The 21281-nt window shown below is 37.8% G+C and overlaps 1 protein-coding gene across 1 annotated transcript in view; it reads left to right on the forward strand.

The window, feature by feature from the left end:
* Positions 1 to 21281, forward strand: part of LOC125240183 (organic cation transporter protein-like) — a 90359-nt gene that overhangs the window by 60010 nt on the left and 9068 nt on the right. The window contains 2 exon segments of the mRNA XM_048148005.1: positions 14506 to 14698; positions 21151 to 21256. Of these exon segments, the coding sequence (XP_048003962.1) occupies positions 14506 to 14698; positions 21151 to 21256 (299 nt within the window).

Consider the following 21281-nt stretch of genomic DNA (forward strand, 5'->3'; position numbering starts at 1 on the left):
TAAATTTACGTCTCGCACTGAATAACTTCAAAGAATGACAGACAAAATGTACAATGTCGATATATGAGTTTTTTTTATATCAAAGACAGATAAATTCATAGTTGAAAACTAAAGACCGCATCGAAATCGGATTAGCGTTTTTTAAGATACAAGTTGCCAAAGTTGGGAAAATTTGCTTTATATGGCCACTTTGAAATTCCTTTGCCAGAAAGTCAGAAATAATATATTTTTCTTACACAGAAAAGTACATAGTGACAGTACAACTCAAAATAAAATAAAAAAATCCGAGGATATCATAATTTCATGCCTTAGGTTAAGACGACGAGCGTAGCGAAAAAAAAATCTTATTTTTTTGTACGTCGTCCGATTTTGACAAAACATATTTCAATTGAAAGGTATTGTTTTATGTAACTGTATATGTGTCTATGATGTCTATTACAAATGCATACTTATAACTGTAAGAAAAATATAATGTTTCTGACTTTCTAGCTAAGGAATTTATAAGCGACCATATAAACAAACTAAGCCAACTTTGACAACTCGTATCTTAAAAACTACTGATCCGATTTCGATTCGATTTTTAGTGCCGATTATAATCATGAATCTATTTTTCTTTAATTAAAAAAAATCATATATCGATATTATACATCGTGTCTACCGTTTTTTGTGATACGAAAATTTAAGTTTTTTTTAATCTTACATTTTTTTCCAATTTTTTTCAATATTTTTTTTTAAGTTACATAAAGCAATACCTTTCAATTGAAATATGTTTTGTCAAAATCGGACGACGTACAAATTTTTTTTTTCGGTTTTCGTAACAGACCTCGCTACGCTCGTCGTCCTAAGGGATGAAATTATGATATCCTCGGAATTTTTTATTTTATTTTGAGTTGTACTGTCACTATGTACTTTTCTGTGTAAGAAAAATATATTATTTCTGACTTTCTGGCAAAGGGATTTCAAAGCCACGCTCAGTGTAGGGTTCCGTAGTTTTCCGTATTTTTCTCAAAAACTACTGAACCTAAGTTCAAAACAATTTTCCTAGAAAGTATTTATAAAGTTCTACTTTTGTTTTTTTTTTTATTTTTTAAACATATGGTTCAAAAGTTAGAGGGGGGGACGCATTTTTTTTTCCTTTAGGAGCGATTATTTCCGAATATATTAATATTATCAAAAAACGATCTTAGCAAACCCTTATTCATTTTTTAATACCTATCCAACAATATATCACACGTTGGGGTTGGAATGAAAAAAAAAATCAGCCCCCACTTTACATGTAGGGGGGGCGGCTACCCTAATAAACATTTTTTTCCATTTCTTATTTTTGCACTTTGTTGGCGTGATTGATATACATGTTGGTACCAAATTTCAGCTGTCTAGTGCTAACGGTTACTGAGATTATCCGCGGACGGACGGACGGACGGACGGACGGACAGACAGACATGGCGAAACTATAAGGGTTCCTAGTTGACTACGGAACCCTAAAAATGCTAATCCGATTTCGATGCGGTCTTTAGTTTTCAACTACAAATTTATCTGTATTTGATATAAAAAAACTCATATATCGACATTGTACATTTTGTCTGTCATTCTTTGAAGTTATTCAGTGCGAGACGTAAATTTACTTTTTTTATTTTTTTTCAATTTTTTTTTTCAATTACATAAAGCAATACCTTTCATTTGAGATACGTTTTGTCAAAATTGGACGATACAATAAAAAGATAGAATTTTTTTCATTTTCATAAAACACCTCACTACTAGGGAATGCAGAACCGGTACCAGTCCCAGAACCGGGACTGAGATTTCCGGTACTGGGAAAGAACCGGTAAATCCCGGTTCTTCCATACTTTTTGGTACTGAGGGTTTACTAGTACATTTGTTGAGGTTACATACCTACAATTTAATGTTCCTACTATACAACTCATGATTTAAATAATTCATATGACCTATTATTTTATTCCGTCCTCTTGACTTCGGCGGCAAGTGATTAGAGAGTCGAGTAGGTATAGGACCTATACCTATGGTTTTTATAAACAGACAACAAGTAGGCGCGAACAATACTTACTTTTTTATGATTCAACTTCAAATCAAACTTATTTTTCTAATATTCAATTATATATAAAAAAAGTAAAAAACAACAATATAACTGTTTTTCAAACATATGAAAAAAATCCGGACCTGGGTCTCGAACTCGGGATCATAGACGTGCAAGTCAAATACACTAACCCCTAAGCCAAAAAACAAGGAGCCGCCCGGCTCAAAATATTGAATCATATTCAGATATGGTTACTCGGCAATGTAATTAATTATTATCTCACTAGACGGCACTTTTAAACATTGTAAATAACTCGAAAACTAAGAGGTACCAGCGACGATAACTCGCGTTAAGTAGGCCGTGTAGCGATGTACTGAGTTACATGTCTTCCTTTATTTAGTTTAGTCTATGTTCATAAGAAGATCTTATATTAAGGAGTACACCGAACACCTTAGTCTGGTTAAAGTTTGCGGTAATATCATTATTCAAAATACACGCTGTATGTTGTACGCAAAGCAACAGGGTTTTTTTCTAAATGATGGGCATTTTCCGAAGCGTGATCATTTACATGTTTAATTGTTTAACTAATGAATTAATTAGTAAAATATGCATTAATTATTATTGGATTAATCGCATGCAATAAATAAGTAGGTTCATAATTAATTAAGTACAACTGGTTAATATTGATAAACTAGCACTAGTTTTCGTTCACACATGGAATTTCAAATAATTATTTCACTTAGTTCCCCGTGGTTCCTTTCTTCCCGTGGGTGTCGTAGAAGGCGACTATGGGATATGGGTTAAATTGTGGCGTAGGCGAGAGGCTGGCAACCTGTCACTGCAATGTCACAGTTTCGTTTTCTTTCAACCCCTTATTTGCCAAGAGTGGCACTGAAGCTTTAGTAGTTTCATGTGTTCTGCCCCTTTATGGGATACAGGCGTGATTGTATGTATGTATGTATTTCACTTAGTTTTATTGAATAACTTAAAACAATTGAATAACTTCGAAAAAAAAAACTTTCGAAATGTCGTCTTTATGTACCTAGATGTATTTATATTGTGACAACAAGTAGACGATAACTAGAACTGGACCAAAACTAGCACATTGACCTTACGGGTATGCTTACCTATGCACTTTTATATTTGCATAGAATTGCTATTGCAATACAGCGCGGGAATGCTGCCTGCGTGATGGGCACCTTGCCGAGAAGCCAGGGCTTAGACTTTTAGGTATTTTTATTTTTTAGATAGGTTTAGTTTTAGTTTTCTAAGTCTAGTATAATTTTAATAGTATTAATTTGTAGTATGTATGTAAAAATTAAATAATTTTGTTTACAAAAAAAAAACTCGTTTTAGATCTCTAACTTAATTTGTTACTATACAAGGATTAGGATTTAAATTACCAGACGATAACTAGCTGGACGAAAACTGGTACAATTACCCTATGCATACCATGTAGTAGTAGTAGTAGTAATACACTTTATTGTACAAAGATAAGAACACACACAGTAAAGAAAAAAGAACACACACATCATTTGTACAAAGGCGAACTTATCCCATTAAGGGATTTCTTCCAGTTAACCTTAGAGCAGTTAAAGGAGAATTGGAGACGGTAGGCATGTTTTTTAGGGTTCCGTAGTCAACTAGGAACCCTTATAGTTTCGCCATGTCTGTCTGTCCGTCCGTCCGTCCGTCCGTCCGTCCGCGGATAATCTCAGTAACCGTAAGCACTAGAAAGCTGAAATTTGGTACCAATATGTATATCAATCACGCCAACAAAGTGCAAAAATAAAAAATGGAAAAAAATGTTTTATTAGGGTATCCCCCCTACATGTAAAGTGGGGGCTGATTTGTTTTTTCATTACAACCCCAACGTGTGATATATTGTTGGATAGGTATTCAAAAATGAATAAGGGTTTACTGAGATCGTTTTTTGATAATATCAATATTTTCGGAAATAATCGCTCCTAAAGGAAAAAAATGTGCGTCCCCCCCTCTAACTTTTGAACCATATGTTTAAAAAATATGAAAAAAATCACAAAAGTAGAACTTTATAAAGACTTTCTAGGAAAATTATTTTGAACTTGATAGGTTCAGTAGTTTTTGAGAAAAATACGGAAAACTACGGAACCCTACACTGAGCGTGGCCCGACACGCTCTTGGCCGGTTTTTTTTTATATTTGATAATATATTGTTTAAGATCTAACTTAATTTATTACTATACAAGGATTAGGATTTAAAGTAACTACGTTTTCCATGCACGTATTTGACTCACTTATCAATCTACCACAAAAGGTTATAAGCGCCAGCATTTTTCTACAGAAACCTGCCGTTTTGTACTGTGAAGGATCTTTAATAGTCGTTCGTGATCGCGGGCAAGGCAACTCTACTCCAAATCACGAAGCAACCTCGTAATAAGATACTAGCTGTTGCCCGCAGCTTCACTCGCGTTACGTAAGGTGGTAAGGCCTGAGTGAACGCTCGGAGCTGAGCGTTTGGCGGGGCGTACAGCGTGGCGGCACAACTCGGACACTGTCGATGAAATATATATTTTTTTTTGTAAACAAACTAAAGTCCTATCTACTGAATTTGTGCCCATATTCCTTGCATGACTTCCTAGGAGACCAAACTTAGCTGTAAGTGCATGTTGTTTTTGTTTTGTTGTACTATTTATAATATATGTAAAAATGCTACACCCTAGTGGGGTCCATGTTTGTGCCTACAATCTGTAAACACCTCTGTAAAATACCATGGTTGCATTGAATAAATGAATATGAATATGAATATGAATATGAAAGAGGCGCGTTCCTAGCACACAGTCTAAGCTCGTGTAGGTGAACGCGTACTATCACAGATGTCATATATACCATAGATCAAGCAAACGTATCTACTTAGCGTGTCAAATGAACTCAGTGAAATCCACTGAGTTGTCCGTCTTTACTCGCAGCTTGCAGCTTTCGGGCGTCAATTTTTGTAAGTTGAAGTCAACCAAAACATAAAAAAAGCCTCGTTACGTGATATTCAATTGCAATAACACAAAAATTATGAACAATCAAGAGCCTGAGACATATTTAAAATTACAGGCAAGAATCAACTTCAGTACAAAATTTGACACGCTCGGCCCCTATACAAATATATGAATTTGTTTCTTCTATTTAAATTAAGTTCTGTGCGTACTATGCTTGTGTGAGTGACATATGACAGGTCGACTGCTCGGGTTATTGACAGGCGGTAACTGTGAGGTAACCGAGAGGGGGTGGGCGGGACTTTCAGCGGGGAGCGGGAGTGGCCATACTGTACGATAGTACTCTTTATTATACTGTGGTGGCGGGCAAGCGTGCGTACAAACTGGGCTACGTCGACTCAGGACAATTGTATGAGCTTCAATTTTGTTTTCCCCTCCCTAGCTCGGAAACACGTGTTTTGTTCTTTAATAGCAGCGGGTAAAAACGCATTTTATCCACTAGTGGGTAAAGTAATTTGACCTTGAATATAGTCAAATTAACTGTTTTAAAATTGATAAAAGTAGGTAAATCTAGTAATAAAGATGATTTACCACCTGTGGAACTACTGGAATCAGTGATAAACGCATTTTTTGCGTTGTAGTTTCCTCGCTATAGTGAGGGGAAAAGTTTTGTGTTACACTCGGGTGCAAATGTATTTTACTTCTCGTGTGTTAAAAAACTCGCAAGTTCAGGATTCTATTCTCGTACCACTCGCTTCGCTCGTGGTTCAACTATAGAATCCTTTCACTTGCTCGTTTTTCAATTCCACACTCGGCGTTAAAATACAACTTTGCCCCCTTGTATAACAAATAACTATTGATATGCCGCACGCCCTGCCCCGCTCCGCTCCCAATTTGAAGCCTTACACTTAAATTCGAAAATTGCGGAATGATAGAAACTTCCACTCCTCATTTTAGGGAAGTGGGAGGGTTTTTGGAGACAAAAAGTAGCCTATGTCACTCTCCATCCCATCAACTATATCTACTTAAAAAATCACGTCAATTCGTCGCTCTGTGTTGCTGGGAAAGATGAACAAACAAACAGACACACTTTCCCACTTATAATATTAGTGTGGATGTCCCAGTCTTAAACTAATAGACGCAAGCAAGAAAATAAAAAAACCGGTCAAGTGCGAGTCGGACTCGCCCACCGAGGGTTCCGTACAAACTTTCAAACTCCCCAGTTAAAATAATCTCATGTTTTTACATAACTCTAACGACTTGACTAGAAGACAAAAGTATAGGTACTAATGAGCATTATTGTGTATAGCGCCATCTCTCGGTGAATTCGCTAACTAATTTGCGCGACCATAGTATGTTGGTTTTTCAGGGATTATTCTTTACAATGTTAACCGATTTAAACAATTTTTACTTTATTGGAAAGAAGATGATTTACGTAACATCTCGTATTAATTTGAAGTACTATATACATCCGCAAAGGTGGGTAAATTAAAAGTAAAAATCTGAAAAGTTTTTTGTGAATTAAAAAAAAAGTTTTCAAGATACAAACACGATTATATTTTTCCTGTAATATTTAGCATAAAACCAATGTTTCTTAAAATTTTCATAATTTTTCGTCGGTAAACTTCGGAGATAAGGGGGGGGAACGGTATTTTTTTTTACATTTTCCTTCAAAATTCTTTTTTTTTCCACAACAAAAAAATTATAAAAAATAGTTTATTTACGTTCAATTTGAGAGCTCTTTCTAATGATACCCCACTTGACCTAGTAACTTGAAATTTACAGTTTGCCCCCCTTTCATTTTGGCCATTTTCTACAATTAAAATTAATAAATTTAAAAAAATTATACCTTCTATTTGTAGAGGTTCACAATGTTCACAACTATTCCAAATTTCAAGTTGATAGCATTAGTAGTTCTCGAGATATTTAGGAATGTGACAGACGGACAGACAGACGGACAGAGTCGCACCATAAGGGTTCCTGTTGTACCTTTTTGGTACGGAACCCTAAAAATGGTAATGGTAAAAAGGTGAATTGAATTTTATTCCATTTTGAAATTAAAGAGCACTATTTATAGCGTATTTTTAATTTCAAAAATGTGCTAATTCTAAAATGTCAAACGTGAAAAAGTAAAATGAGCTTAAACAAATTGCAATAGAGTTTAAATAACGTATATTTGTAGTAGTAATATTTAAAATGTTATTTATTCATGAAGGTGAAATAATCTGTCACGTAAAATTAAGTCATTAAAAAGCCTATTAAAAGTAAGGCCAAACAAATAATAAATAATTTATTTGTTTGGCCATGAATAGACGCAATCTAGCGCTAATAGGAGCCTTAAATGGTTTACTAGATCCATATATGCGGACTAGTAAAGATCTAGATGATACACACTCGATCATGTACTGCGGGGCCATCGCGGCGTGCCGTGTTGCTCGAGTCAAGTTTCCGGACGCTGACCGTGCAACTAGGACCGCCGGAGGTGTCCCTGCATGGCAAGTACGGATCGAGCGTCGTATCAACTCGTTTAGGACTCTCATTGCAAAGCTGATCTGCTTCAGAGGGGGTAATAATCGCCCCCGAGTAATGCACTTTGTGAACCAGGCGTTCGCGGGGACGGGCATCAGGCCAGATAAGAAGGCCTATGATTCGGTGCCTCATTCATGGCTGAGAAGGGTATTGGAGCTGTATAAACTTGATGCAGCTTTAATATCCTTCCTGGCTGCATGTATGAGGCAGTGGACCACAGTCCTTCGTCAACCAGGAGGCAGGGATGACCCCCCTGGCCCGCAGGACTTCATAAGGATTGAGCGAGGAATATTCCAGGGTGACAGTTTGAGTCCATTATGGTTCTGCCTAGCTCTGAATCCCCTCAGCACGCTGCTGAAGGATTCTGGGCTAGGTTGCCGGCTTCGGAGAGAGGGTGAAGTCATCTCTCACCTTCTGTACATGGACGATCTCAAACTATTTGCACCGAACACCCAAGACCTGATGGTGCTATTGAAAACCACAGAAGTTTTCAGTACCGCCATCAGAATGGAGTTTGGTGTCGATAAGTGTGCGGTTATGCATGTACAGTGGGGGGAGGTTGTAAATTCAGAAAATTTACAACTTTCTGAGACGATGTCGTTCAGATCTATCTCTGAATCAGAAATAAGTACCTTGGTATGTCACAGTCGTTGGGTATTGAGGATGTTGGCATTAGACGGTCGGTGAAGGAGCGCTTTTTCAGTCGGCTCACAAAAGTCCTTAACAGTCTTTTGTCAGGAGGCAACAAAGTGCGCGCCTTTAACGCCTGGGTAATGCCTCTACTCACATACTCCTTTGGCATACTACGGTGGACCCAGACTGAGCTGGACGCCCTGGATCGGAGGGTCCGTTCACTGCTTACCACACATCGTATGTTACACCCGCGCTCGTCTGTTATGAGATTGTACATCCCACGGAAGTGCGGAGGTCGAGGCTTCCTAAACGCCAAAGATCTCCACAACCGTGAGGTGTACAATCTCAGGAATTACTTCCTTAACAACGAGTGTGGGATGCATCGTGATGTGGTGGCAGTTGACGGAAACCTCACGCCGCTCTCCTTGGCGAAAGAGAACTGGCGCAAACCTGTGGTACTAAGTACTGCGGACCGCAAGGCGGTATGGGAGAGCAAGCAGCTACACGGGCGGTTCTACAAGGCCCTCACGGGACCCGATGTAGACCTGCTCGCATCGGTGAACTGGTTACGATTCGGGGACCTCTTCGGAGAAACCGAGGGTTTTGCCTGTGCAATTGCGGACGAAGTTATGATGACGAACAACTACCGGATATTTAAATATATCCTGAAGGACGGTAAGGTCGACATTTGTCGGGCATGCCGCCGTCCCGGAGAGTCACTCAGGCATATCATTTCCGGTTGTTCTCATCTTGCTAACGGCGAGTACCTGCACAGACATAATCTCGTAGCCAGGATTATTCACCAGCAACTTGCTCTTCAATACGGCCTTGTGGACCGCGAAGTACCGTACTACAAGTACTTGCCTGCGCCAGTTCTTGAAAATGGTCGTGCCACGCTCTATTGGGATCGATCTATTATCACTAGGGATGTACCGACTAGTCGCCGACTAGTCGGGAAAGCCGACTATCCGGCCACATTTCTAGTCGGCGATTAGTCGGCGACTAGTCGGCAAAAGAGGCCGATCAGTCGGCACTTCATTACTGATAGAAAAACAGTACAAAACTAAATTATCAGCTGAAAATTATGGTTGCATTATGTACCTATTCGTAATTCCTTTCTTTGTCAAAACAACAAATTTCTGTAATCATTACAGAAATAAATTTCCTACCTAGGATTACAGATTTCATAGGCAGGATCACTACCCACTAAGCCAAGCCGCTTGTTAAAAATGGAAAATATATATTTAATATTAGCATGAACCTTTGAACCTGTAAAAAATCATAAAAAGCGCGAACGTAGAACCAACAATGACATTCAAAATGTGAATTTAGTCGAAAATTATGTTTTGGCCGACTAGCCGACTAGTCGGCCGACTAATCGGCTACTCAAGCGCCGACTAGTCGGTAGTCGGCCTAGTCGGCCAAATCAATAGTCGGTACATCCCTAATTATCACTGACAGGACTATTGTAGCCAATAAGCCTGACATTGTGATAATAGATCGACCGCAACGCCGGGCCGTGCTCGTTGACATCACCATCCCCCATGATGAGAATCTCGTGAAAGCCGAGAAGGACAAGTCCAGTAAGTACCTAGACTTGGCTCACGAGATAACCGCCATGTGGGATGTTGATTCAACGATCATTGTTCCGATAGTCGTTTCAGCGAACGGTCTCATAGCGAAGAGTCTCGATCAACATCTTAAGAGACTCTCGCTAGGTGGCTGGATCAAGGGCCAGATGCAGAAGGCGGTAATCTTGGACACGGCGCGGATAGTCCGACGGTTCCTCTCTCTGCAGCCCTAGGGTAAACGCAGCTATTAACGCTCCATCGAAAATCGGAAGGTATTACCGATCTAATAAGTAATTCGGCATTTATCCGTTGCCACTAGTAACGTGAGGGTAGGTAGGTTATTTTCTAAAAGCGTTTATTTCTTGAGTATAGGGTAGTGTTACATTAGTTTGAGTGGTAGTTCGAGAAATCATAATAATACGTCAATCAAGTCGTGGGTACCGAAGAAGAAGGACATTCCATACTGGCGCTTGCACTTTCAAGTAAGGATTTGACTTATCTGGCTAAGACGTTTATGTTAACAATTGACTATTTTACATTTACTTTTTTTGTTAATTATATTCAGTCATTTATAAATTATAGATTGGTTATCACGATTTGTTAAAAAACATCCATTAACATACATAAAACATGAAATTAAATTTGGGCGGTGATAGCTTCATCAGTTTTAGTAGTAGCAGCTATCAACGACCCATAGGTCGGTAATGACTATAACGTCATGTTAAGTTTTTTCTTTCTTTTACAATATTATTCTTTAGAAACATAAGTATGTTTATAGATTATTAGAGATCCAAATAATAGTTTTTTTCAAAAAGCTATTAACGACATACACATTTGTACTTAGTTTTCTTCTTTTGACGTTGTAAAGTTTACTAAAATAACAATATTTTTGGAAAACGGATATTGTATAAGACATTGTTTGTGAAGGAGTTTTACCCATAAAAACTGATTTTATGTCAAAAATTTTGAATATCACGTAATAACAAAGTGTTTAGTAGCCACAACAATAATAAAATAACAATAATAATGTTGTTTAATATGGGTCGGTCATACATTTTACGTTAGTGCTTACATATTCTTTCAACGACTCATAGAAATCGCTATTACAAACCATGAGAAGGTATATGACCGATCGTTCCTAAATAAGTAGGTTATAATATTAAGGATATTATTAAAGCCATACAATTATTACAAACATACAAGTTTTAACAAAAATGTGGCTTTGGTACCAAGACGAGTTGCCTAATACAGCCTCTTGGGTTGTGCCTCTCTTGCAGCACTGTAGGAAAAAATATCACGAAAAAATTTAAATTTGTTTTACAAGGGGGCAAATTTGTTGTTTAACCGCACGTACAAATATTGATACCTACTATCTAATAATGATACTCGAGCAAGCTAAAGACTTCAATATTGATCCATGAGCGTAGCGAGTGGTTCAGAATGTAGCATCTGAGGGTTGCGAGGGTTTCAAGATACGAAGGTTAAACAGACTTTTAAAATTTTTAAAGTAACACAATATATAATTGTTTTAATTTGTGATTTCATTTTGTTTTATTTCTTAGTGGGCATGATAAACGTGAAAAATGTTATATGAATAGGTACAAAAGTAGGTAGGAATAGGTACAATAGAAATGAATCTTCGATGACAATGCTGAACATGTTTTTAATAAATTACCCGTTACCTGTGGACTATGCCACTATACTAGGTGTTGCTGTACTGTGTACTCGCTGGGCGTTCAGGTAATTACTCATACTTATAACACAATCGTTAATAGCTGCTTAAAAATCGTTGATAGCTTCATATGCATTTTTATGGGTCGCTAATGGTAGCAATCGACTCAGTAATTTAAAAATAGATTTTTAATATCATAATGTTTAATTTGAGTACAAGTAACACAATATTTACCTTTTTTAATTATCATAGTATCACATATAATAGGAAAATAAAATGTTTGAACAACGTATATACTTAATAATTAGACCCGATTGTAAAATTGCCTTAAGGGGGGCGTTAATAGCTGCGTTTACCCTAACCACCGGCAGCTTGGGCCCTGCCCCGCTGCTGGCGGCACCCTAGGTTAGGTTTTTTATAATGTGTTTATATGTTTTTTATATTGTTTTGTATGTGTTTTTGTATTTTACTTTTATATCTAATAGTTCTAATTGTTACCTAATAGTTCTCTGATGTTTGCTATTGTAGTTTTACTTACTAGATAGTGCTAAAATATGTATTGTTTCCGCTGAATTGTAAAACATGCTGAGTACACTTGTTTTGGATCTCGTGCTAGTTTTAAGCCACTTAGTATAAGTTTTAATTGTTATCAAGATTTTGTACGAAATCTGTTTGGTGTACCTAATAAAGTAAAATAAAAATAAAATAAATAAATCTATATACATATATAAAATGCTAACGCTAATGTACGTATGTCCGGGGTTTTCTCTATCACTATCAATTCCAATCAACCGGTTGGGGTGGTAAATACGCCTTGGTCTCTAGATGAAAGTAAGGGAGTTTGGTCGCGGTGGGTGGAAGTGGGTGGCTGTGGGTGGCGAAAATGTTAGAAAAATATATAGCTGTCCTTCTTCTGTACTGTACATCTCTACTTCTGTATCACGCAATATAATTTTAAATGTGTCACGCAATATAAAAAATGTGGGTAAGTGCATCTGTACTTATATATCTGTACTTCTGGAAAGTTCTAAAAATTTCTGGAATGATCTATAAAAGTCCAGAATTTGTGTAAATGTTTCAATCGATCTGGAATGTTCTAGAAAGTTCTAGATACTTCTGGAAAGTTCTAATATTTTCTAGAATAATCTAGAACGTTCCAAAATCTGCAAAACTGAATGTAGTTGATATAGAATGTTCTGGAAAGTTCTGATATTTTCTAGAATTATCTAAAACGTTCCAAAATGTGTAAAACTGAATTTATTTGATATAGAATGTTTTGGAAAGTTCTAAAATTTTCTAGAATGTTCTAGAACGTTCCAAAATGTGTAAAACTGAATGTAGTTGATATATAATGTTCTGAAAAGTTCTAATATTTTCTAGAATGTTTTAAAACGTTCCAAAATGTGTAAAACTGAATGTAGTTGATATAGAATGTTCTGGAAAGTTCTAATATTTTCTAGAATGATCTAGAACGTTCCAAAACGTGCAAAACTGAATGTAATTGATATAGAATATTCTGGAAAGTTCTGATATTTTCTAGAATGATCTAGAACGTTCCAAAATGTGCAAAACTGAATACAGTTGATATAGAATGCTCTGGAAAATTCTAATATTTTCTAGAACGTTCCAAAATGTGTTAAACTGAATTAAGTTTTACATATTTATGAAATTTCTACATTATTCCATAAGTTTTCAGAACTTTCTAGAACATTCCATATCGATTGAAACATTTACACACATTCTGGACTTTTCTAGATCATTTCAGAAATTTTTAGAACATTCCAGAACATTCTTATGAACAACATTAAGTTTTACACGTTTTGGAACGTTCTAGAAATTCTAGAAAATATAAGAACTTTCCCGAACATTCTAAATCTAAATATATAAAAGAAGAAACTGACTGACTGACTGGCTGACTAACATATCAACGCACAGCCGAAACCGCTGGTCCTAGAGATTCCAAATTTGGCACGTAGGTTCCTTATATAATGTAGTCGCTACGGGACGAGACGGGACGGGCCAGGACAGGAATAAGGTTAGGGATAAGGATAGGGATAGGGATAGGGACAGCGACAGGGACAGGGATAGGGATAGGGATAATATGGGTATCGTTAGAGGGATATGCAGGCAGTGTAAAACGCAGTGCAAAAAGCAGGCGGCTCAGTGGGAAGGGATCGTTGTTGTAAGGGATAATGCAAGAAAGTACTTTTTACCCACCGACCATTAGTGTCGAAATACGGACTATGTGGGTTGTTTATAAAGGTTTCCCCAGCGTATATAGAATACATACCTACGCATATCTACTACCTACGCTGTGGTCGATGTGGTAACATTTCTACAATCATTACAAGCATTTCTTTAAAAACAATAGTATTATGTGTAACCGAAATAATCGCAGACAAATGTACCTACAGAGAAACCTACGGATCCAAATGAAAATCTTAATTTTTGTATACGTTTGAATAAAAATACTTTTAGTACGCGGGCGAAGCAGCGGGTAAAAGCTAGTTCATATTATAAAAAGCTTAACCTAAGAAGCAAAATAAATAAAAGAAAATAATTTATTTAATAACGTAAGTTTACTCACGTAAATGACTCATTGTAGGACAAATGTGAGTGTGCACGGGAAAACATCCCACTTTGGCGATTGCTATAAAGTCGCTTTGTCTGTTTATTCATATAAACATACAAGTAAATCTCTCCTTAATGGTAACCGACAAAGCGGGACGTCTTATTAAACACACTCACAAACGATTATAATTAACCAGCGAATAAAATTATAGGGTCATTGTGCTAGTGTTCGTCCATGGTTTAGTTTTCGTCCACTCGACAGAGTAGCAATTAATGCGGTTTATATGTACATAATCTTACTCGAGAAACATATTTTTATGTCGAAAGATATATTTTGTAAATAACAAAGATCTCAAAAAAAAGTAGAACGAAGAAATTTCTTATAAAAAAATGTCCGTCACATTTATTTCATAAACAGTGCCAATATGCCAACAATACTTGGTACATAATAGGCGTAGCCAAGATGCCAATCAGCATCATAGAAACGAGACATAACTTCATTAGAATTCTGTCAATTTTTTTTTTCCAGTTCTCGAGTACGTCGGCCCAAAATGGCGTACGTTCGTAGCCAACATGTCAATCGCTCTGTTCTTCACGTTGGCTGCGTCGTTGCTGCCCTGGATAGCGTTGTTGGCCGATGACTGGAGGACATTCGCTTTGGCGACAAGCGCGCCTTTCATCATGGCCGCCGCTACACCGTGGTTGGTTCCTGAGAGTGCTAGGTAAGTGTCCAACATGTCCCAACATGGTCCAACATGTACCAATGTGTCAAATCACATGATTCTTTAATTTGCCGGTATAGGTACTATCACACAGACGTTGGTCTGTGTGTCTGGCCCTATAGACATCCATTACAAGACGACTCGCGGTCGCCACTGTCGCCAGCCTTCCTAGTATTTGCACTGATATAAGCGCGGGCGCTCGCCGTGCCCGATCAGTATCGACCAAGTAACAGACCCGAAAGCAGCGCGTGTTTTTCGCACTAAAAAATTGGAAAAGGGTATTTTGATGCCTTAAAGATGTCCACCTGTAGTGTGAAATGGTGTGGAAAGGTAACAAGAAGCTCAAATTTAAAAACAGACAGCATTACATTCCACAAATAAGTCATATTTATAATTTATTCAGAGCCGGCATAGGTCAACTTACATTGGCCACTTACGCGTCAGTAGAGGGACAGTCATACTTCTGTCCCTTTTCATCTGGCGCGACTGCCCACCGTTCTTGAAACGGCCAATCACAGCGCGCTTAACACATTCCCCGCCCGCTCCTCGCACCCCAAACACTGGTGACTCGTATCGCGAACAAAATATACAAGATTGCGACTCTATAGGAGGTTCTCTGTGTACTATCAACTGCAAAAGTGTATGGAGAAATTATGAATGAATTTATTGATAAATTTGCCATGCACTTCTGCAGCTGATGGAACCTACACGAGTACAAAACGCTGAACGGGAAGCACTGGTGACCTAGTGGTAAGAGCTTGCGACTTTCAATGCGAGGTCGCGGGTTCGAACCCCGGCTCGTACCAATTAGTTTTTCGGAACTGTCGCGCGAAATGTCTTTTTATATTTGCCAGTCGCTTTTCGGTGAAGGAAAACATCCTGAGAAAACCGGAATAGTTCCAATAAGGGCTAGTTAGTAGTGAAGCCGCACACATACAACAAGCCCCGCCCCGCACGTACGCTACGCACTATCCGTGCGTGCCCCGCCTACTCCATTCATAACTCGCGCGCCCGGGCGTACAGTTAGCCTCTTTTGTACTCATACATTCCTAGTACGCGCTGACGAATATGTCGGGATCGGGAAGCGATGCTTCGTACTCGGACGTAGAAAACAAGAAGACACCGCCAAACTTCGCCGAACAGCGAAGAAAGAAAAGATCAAGAGATAGTCCTGGCACGGAAATGGACCAATTTAGACAAGAAATGAGACAGATGATAACAGATCTCAAGGTATCTCAAGAAAAAGAGCTCAAAAAAATCAACCCCACCCTGCTCGATATAAAAGCTTCTAATGCAAAAATCGAAACTTCTATTAGCTTTCTGACCAAGCAAAATGAAGAGTTAAAAATGAAAATTGAGAACCTGGAGAAGGACCGGCGGGCGGACAAGGAGTATATTAACCTCCTCGAGGAGAAAATTGAAGACATGTCCCGAGAAGCCCGTAAAAAGAACCTAGAAATTAAAAATGCCCCTAAAACAGAAAAAGAAACACGAGAAGACTTGATTGGTATGGTGACTACACTTTCCCAGAATATAGGCTATACGATAGCGCCTACTGATATCGCCGACATATATAGAGTTCGAAGCCGTCAAAGTGACAAACCGAATTCGCCCATCATAGTCGAAATGGTCTCAGCCATTAAAAAAACTGACTTTTTGTCAAAGTGTAAAGACCACAACGTTTTCAATAAAACGAATAAGCTATGTGCCAAACACTTAGGCCACAGAACACTTGAAACCCCAATCTATGTGACGGAACACCTGACGGCCAAAGCAGCACGTCTTCGATTTTTGGCACGAGACTTAGCTAGATCGAAAAGCTATGAGTTCTGTTGGACAAGCATGGGCAAAGTATTTGTTCGAAAAAACAAAACTTCGCCTGTAATTCTAATTACGAACGAGCCGCAAGTACAAAGACTATTTCAAGAATCCTGACTAACTGTCAGGCTCTATATCAGTAAGTGTTACCCTGAATTGTTTCTGGCCATGTATACTAGGGTTAATTGTAAGTTTGATTCCTTGAATGATGTAAAAACATTTTCCATAAAAAATAAGCAATTTAATACACTGATTTACACTGCTATTTACAAACATATCTACATACCTATTTCAATTTTCATTCACACACACAATCACACACATTTCTCGCCTGCATCTACAACTCATACATTAGTGTATATCACACATTTACCCAGCTCTTGCTACCATTTCTACCAAAGCACGTTCACGAGTAAAGAATGTGCATACTTGCCTGCAACCTTCTCTGACTTTAATAATAAAAATAATGAATAGTAGCTTGTCCTTAATAAACCAGGTAGATCATACCTCTCCTTTTCAAAGCGCTGAGTGCCGTTCTGACGAAGTAGGCCAATACATCAATGTCCATCAATCTGATCTTACTATCATCTCACAGAATATCAGGAGTATTTATTGTAATTATGATAATTTAGTAGCAACTATTTCTCAAATTGAATTTGATATAGATATAATTATATTAAGCGAATGTAGACTGAACCCTGACAAACCCATACCAGCCTTAAATAATTACCAAACATTTTTTACAACTCAACATCTAAACCAAAACGACGGTGTTATTGCTTATGTAAATAACTCCCTCCAGGTTAAAGTTTCTGAAATATCACTCAAACACGCCTCCTGTTTAGAAATAACTATTAAAGACAGCAAAATACTTGGCATTTATCGCTCTCCGTCGAACAATAACGCCGAAAACTTTATATATTCTTTAAACTCGCACCTAGAGCGCATAAAGACATATAAAAACATTATAATTACCGGAGACATAAATATAAATCTTCTTTATAGACCTACTGAACAATTGTATGCCAGTTTAAATAGAGATAGTTATTTAAATATGCTAGCAATGCACGGTATACTGCCTGGACATACTCTACCGACAAGGGATAAATCGTGCCTTGACCATGTGATGATTAAACCTAGCTCCATAAATGCAAAAACAACCATTCTAGTCCTAGACACGACGGTTACAGACCATGCTATGACTCTACTGCATTCCAGCCACTACAAAACCAGCTCACCTACGCAGAAAACTAAAACTAGCATTAACTTTGAAAATGCAGTCAATTGTCTCATGAGGGAAAACTTAGCTGATTTATATAATGAAATACATCCAAATCGCCTAACGGACCTTATTATTGGCAAATTAAAAAACTGCCTCTTAGCCAATACAATCACCACGATGATCCCTAGAAAATGTCGAATAAAAAAGCCCTGGATTACACCTGGCATTCTACGCTGCATTAGGAATCGAAATAGACTGCAATTAAAACTTCGTAGCGACCCTGAAAATATCACCCTCAGAATTACTTACAGACGGTATAGGAATTTTTGTAATGGACTTATTAAGAAATTAAAGCGGAAATACGATAGCGATAACCTAACGAGAGCCAGCAATAATTCGAAACAACTATGGAATGAAGTAAATAAAATAACACACAGGAAACAAGCAAACAATGACAACGCAGCATTGTTGGAGAGTAATGGGAACTCCCCCATCTCGTCTGTTAATAATATCAATCATTATTTCTCGAGTGTTGGTAAATCTCTTGCTGAGATAATTTTAACGAGTAAAATCGGCTCCTGTGGTGGTCCTAGCGATGTCGGTAGCCGTCCTGTCAACTCATTTATGCTCTATGACACTAATCCAAATGAAATCTTTATTATCCTCTCTAACCTTAAATCAACTAGTGCTCCTGGCTGGGATGATGTACCTACTAAGTTCCTTAGACAAGCTAGCGCTGTCATGGTTCCCCTAATTACCAATCTTGCAAATAAATGTTTCGAGCAAGGAGTATTTCCTGATGCACTAAAACTCGCTGTTGTCACTCCTGTGTATAAGGGTGGAAACAGAGACCTTATATCAAACTATAGACCTATATCTATTTTACCCGTTTTATCCAAAATCTTAGAAAAACTTATTAATATCCGCTTAATGAATTATCTTAATAAATATAATATTCTATCATCAAATCAATTTGGCTTCAGACAAGGTATATCAACAGAAGATGCAGTCACATCTCTTTCTTCTCTAATCACACAAAAACTAGACACGAAGAAAAAATGTTTGACTGTGTTTCTCGACCTGAAAAAAGCCTTTGATACGGTCTCTGTTCCTACCCTTATGAAGGCCCTTGAAAGTATTGGTATTAGAGGTATCCCGCTCTCGCTACTAAGCGATTACTTGAAAAACCGTAGACAGAGGGTTAAAGTGGGAAAGTACATGAGTGAAGAGTGTGATATCAACTATGGGGTTCCTCAAGGAAGCGTCCTGGGACCAACGCTCTTTCTTATTTATATTAACCAACTGTGCAACATGCCCATTGACAATGGCACCATTTTTGCATATGCTGACGATACAGCTGTGGTTTTCTATGGAGATAGCTGGGAGGAAGTACGTACTTTTGCTGAGAACGGCCTATCCAAAATTGCTCGTTGGTTGCAGCAGAACCTATTAACCTTAAATATGCAAAAAACCAATTACATCTGCTTCACAATGACTAACAGTACCCAACCAGATACTTCTTTCAGAATTAGAATTCACAGCTGTAACAACGAAAATCAGTCAGATTGTATCTGCCCGGTCATCGAGAAAGTTGATCATGTTAAGTATTTAGGAGTAATGATTGACCAGAGACTGACATGGCATGTGCAATCTGAACTTATGATATCGCGAATTCGGAAACTTATATGGTCATTTAAACAATTAAGACATGTTGCCACTGCGAAACTGTTAAAGCAAATCTATATTTCCCTCGGACAATCCGTTCTCTCGTACTGTATCACCGTCTGGGGTGGTGCAACAAAAACCAAATTTTTACAATTAGAAAGAGCCCAGCGAGCTTTACTGAAAGTAATGTTTTTCAAGCCCTTTACATTTCCAACCAATGACTTGTATGAGCTATGTGGCCTCTTATCAGTCCGAAAATTATACATCCTAAATATTATTATGCGCAAACACAAACTAATCTATTTTCCAGTAGAGTCGATAACAACTACAAGGCGACAAAATCCATATGCAATTCCTCTTCTACCTGCAAAAACCGTGTTTGCAAAAAGGCAATACCTTATAAGATCGACGAGGGTATACAATAGTGCTAATAAATTACTAAATATTCATCCTATGTCTTACAGAGAATGTAAAAAGAAAGTACTAGACTGGATCAAAACAATGACCTACAATGAAATAGAAAACCTCTTAGTAAATTAAGTGTCAAAATATGAAAATACACACACACAGTACACACACACACACACACACACACACACAGTACACACACACACACACACACACACACACACACACACACACACACACACACACACACACACACACACACACACACACACACACACACACACACACACACACACACACACACACTTATTAGTGTTTAATGTGTAATAATTTACAACCTGTTTTCATGTAAAATAAATGTAATAGTTATTAGTTTTTACTTCTTGTCTTGAAATAATTAAATTTTGTCAACTACCTACACCATACCTATTATTAACATTGTAGCTAATCTTGATGGAGGAGCGGTGTCTCTTGACACAGGTATTTTCATACTTAAAAAGAGGCACCAACCTGATTGTTGTAAACTATCTGTGCTACTGAATAAATCATTTTTATTTATTTATTTATTTATTTAGTTATCCTTTGGTTGGAAGCAAAGATGGCAGTCGCTTTCGTAAAACTAGTATCTACGCCAAATCTTGATATTAGTTGTCAAAACGCATGGAGAGTTTTGATGTGATGACCCACTCGAGTACTGAGTCATGATGCTGTAGTGAGGTGCCGATTATTTGTATTGACATCTAGCGACAATCACGCGTCAAATAGCGTAAATTATCAGTACTATTGTCAATAGATGTCGCGACGAACGAAGAGTATAATGCTCAAGTCATCAATAGTATTAGTAAGTATTCTGTTTTCAATTCCTTCATCTCGTAATATAAGTTGTAAACTGTTCTATTTTTTTGGCAGACGAGAAACTGCTGAAACCTAGTATCGAGTAGTGGTACTGATAATTTTCGCTAGTTGACGCGTGAGTCGCTAGATGTCAGTACAAATAACCCGCATTTACTGATGTATGGAATTACAACTTTCCCCTTTATGATATTAAACAGTAATTAATACATAACATATAAACATATAATCACGCTTGTATCCCATAAAGGGGTAGGCATAGCACATGAAACTACTCAAGTTTCAGTGCCACTCTTGGCAAAAAGGGGTTGAAAGAAATCCAAATTGTGACATTGCAGTGACAGGTTGCCAGCCTCTCGCCTACGCCACAATTTAACCCATATCCCACAGTCGACTTCTACGACACCCATGGGAAAAAAGGGGGTGGTGAAATTCTTAACCCGTCTCCACACGGGCTAATTAATAATATTACTGTTTCCAATTTCAGATGGTTGGTGTCGCAAGGAAAGATCGAGAAAGCTCTGACAATCATGAAGAAGTTTGAGAGGATCAACAAAACGAAGATCCCAGATAAAGTGATCAGCGATTTCACGGTAATATTTCGTTGAATTATTACTT

This window comes from Leguminivora glycinivorella, chromosome 27, assembly GCF_023078275.1.
Source record: "Leguminivora glycinivorella isolate SPB_JAAS2020 chromosome 27, LegGlyc_1.1, whole genome shotgun sequence".
NCBI classification, from domain to species: Eukaryota; Metazoa; Arthropoda; class Insecta; order Lepidoptera; family Tortricidae; genus Leguminivora; species Leguminivora glycinivorella.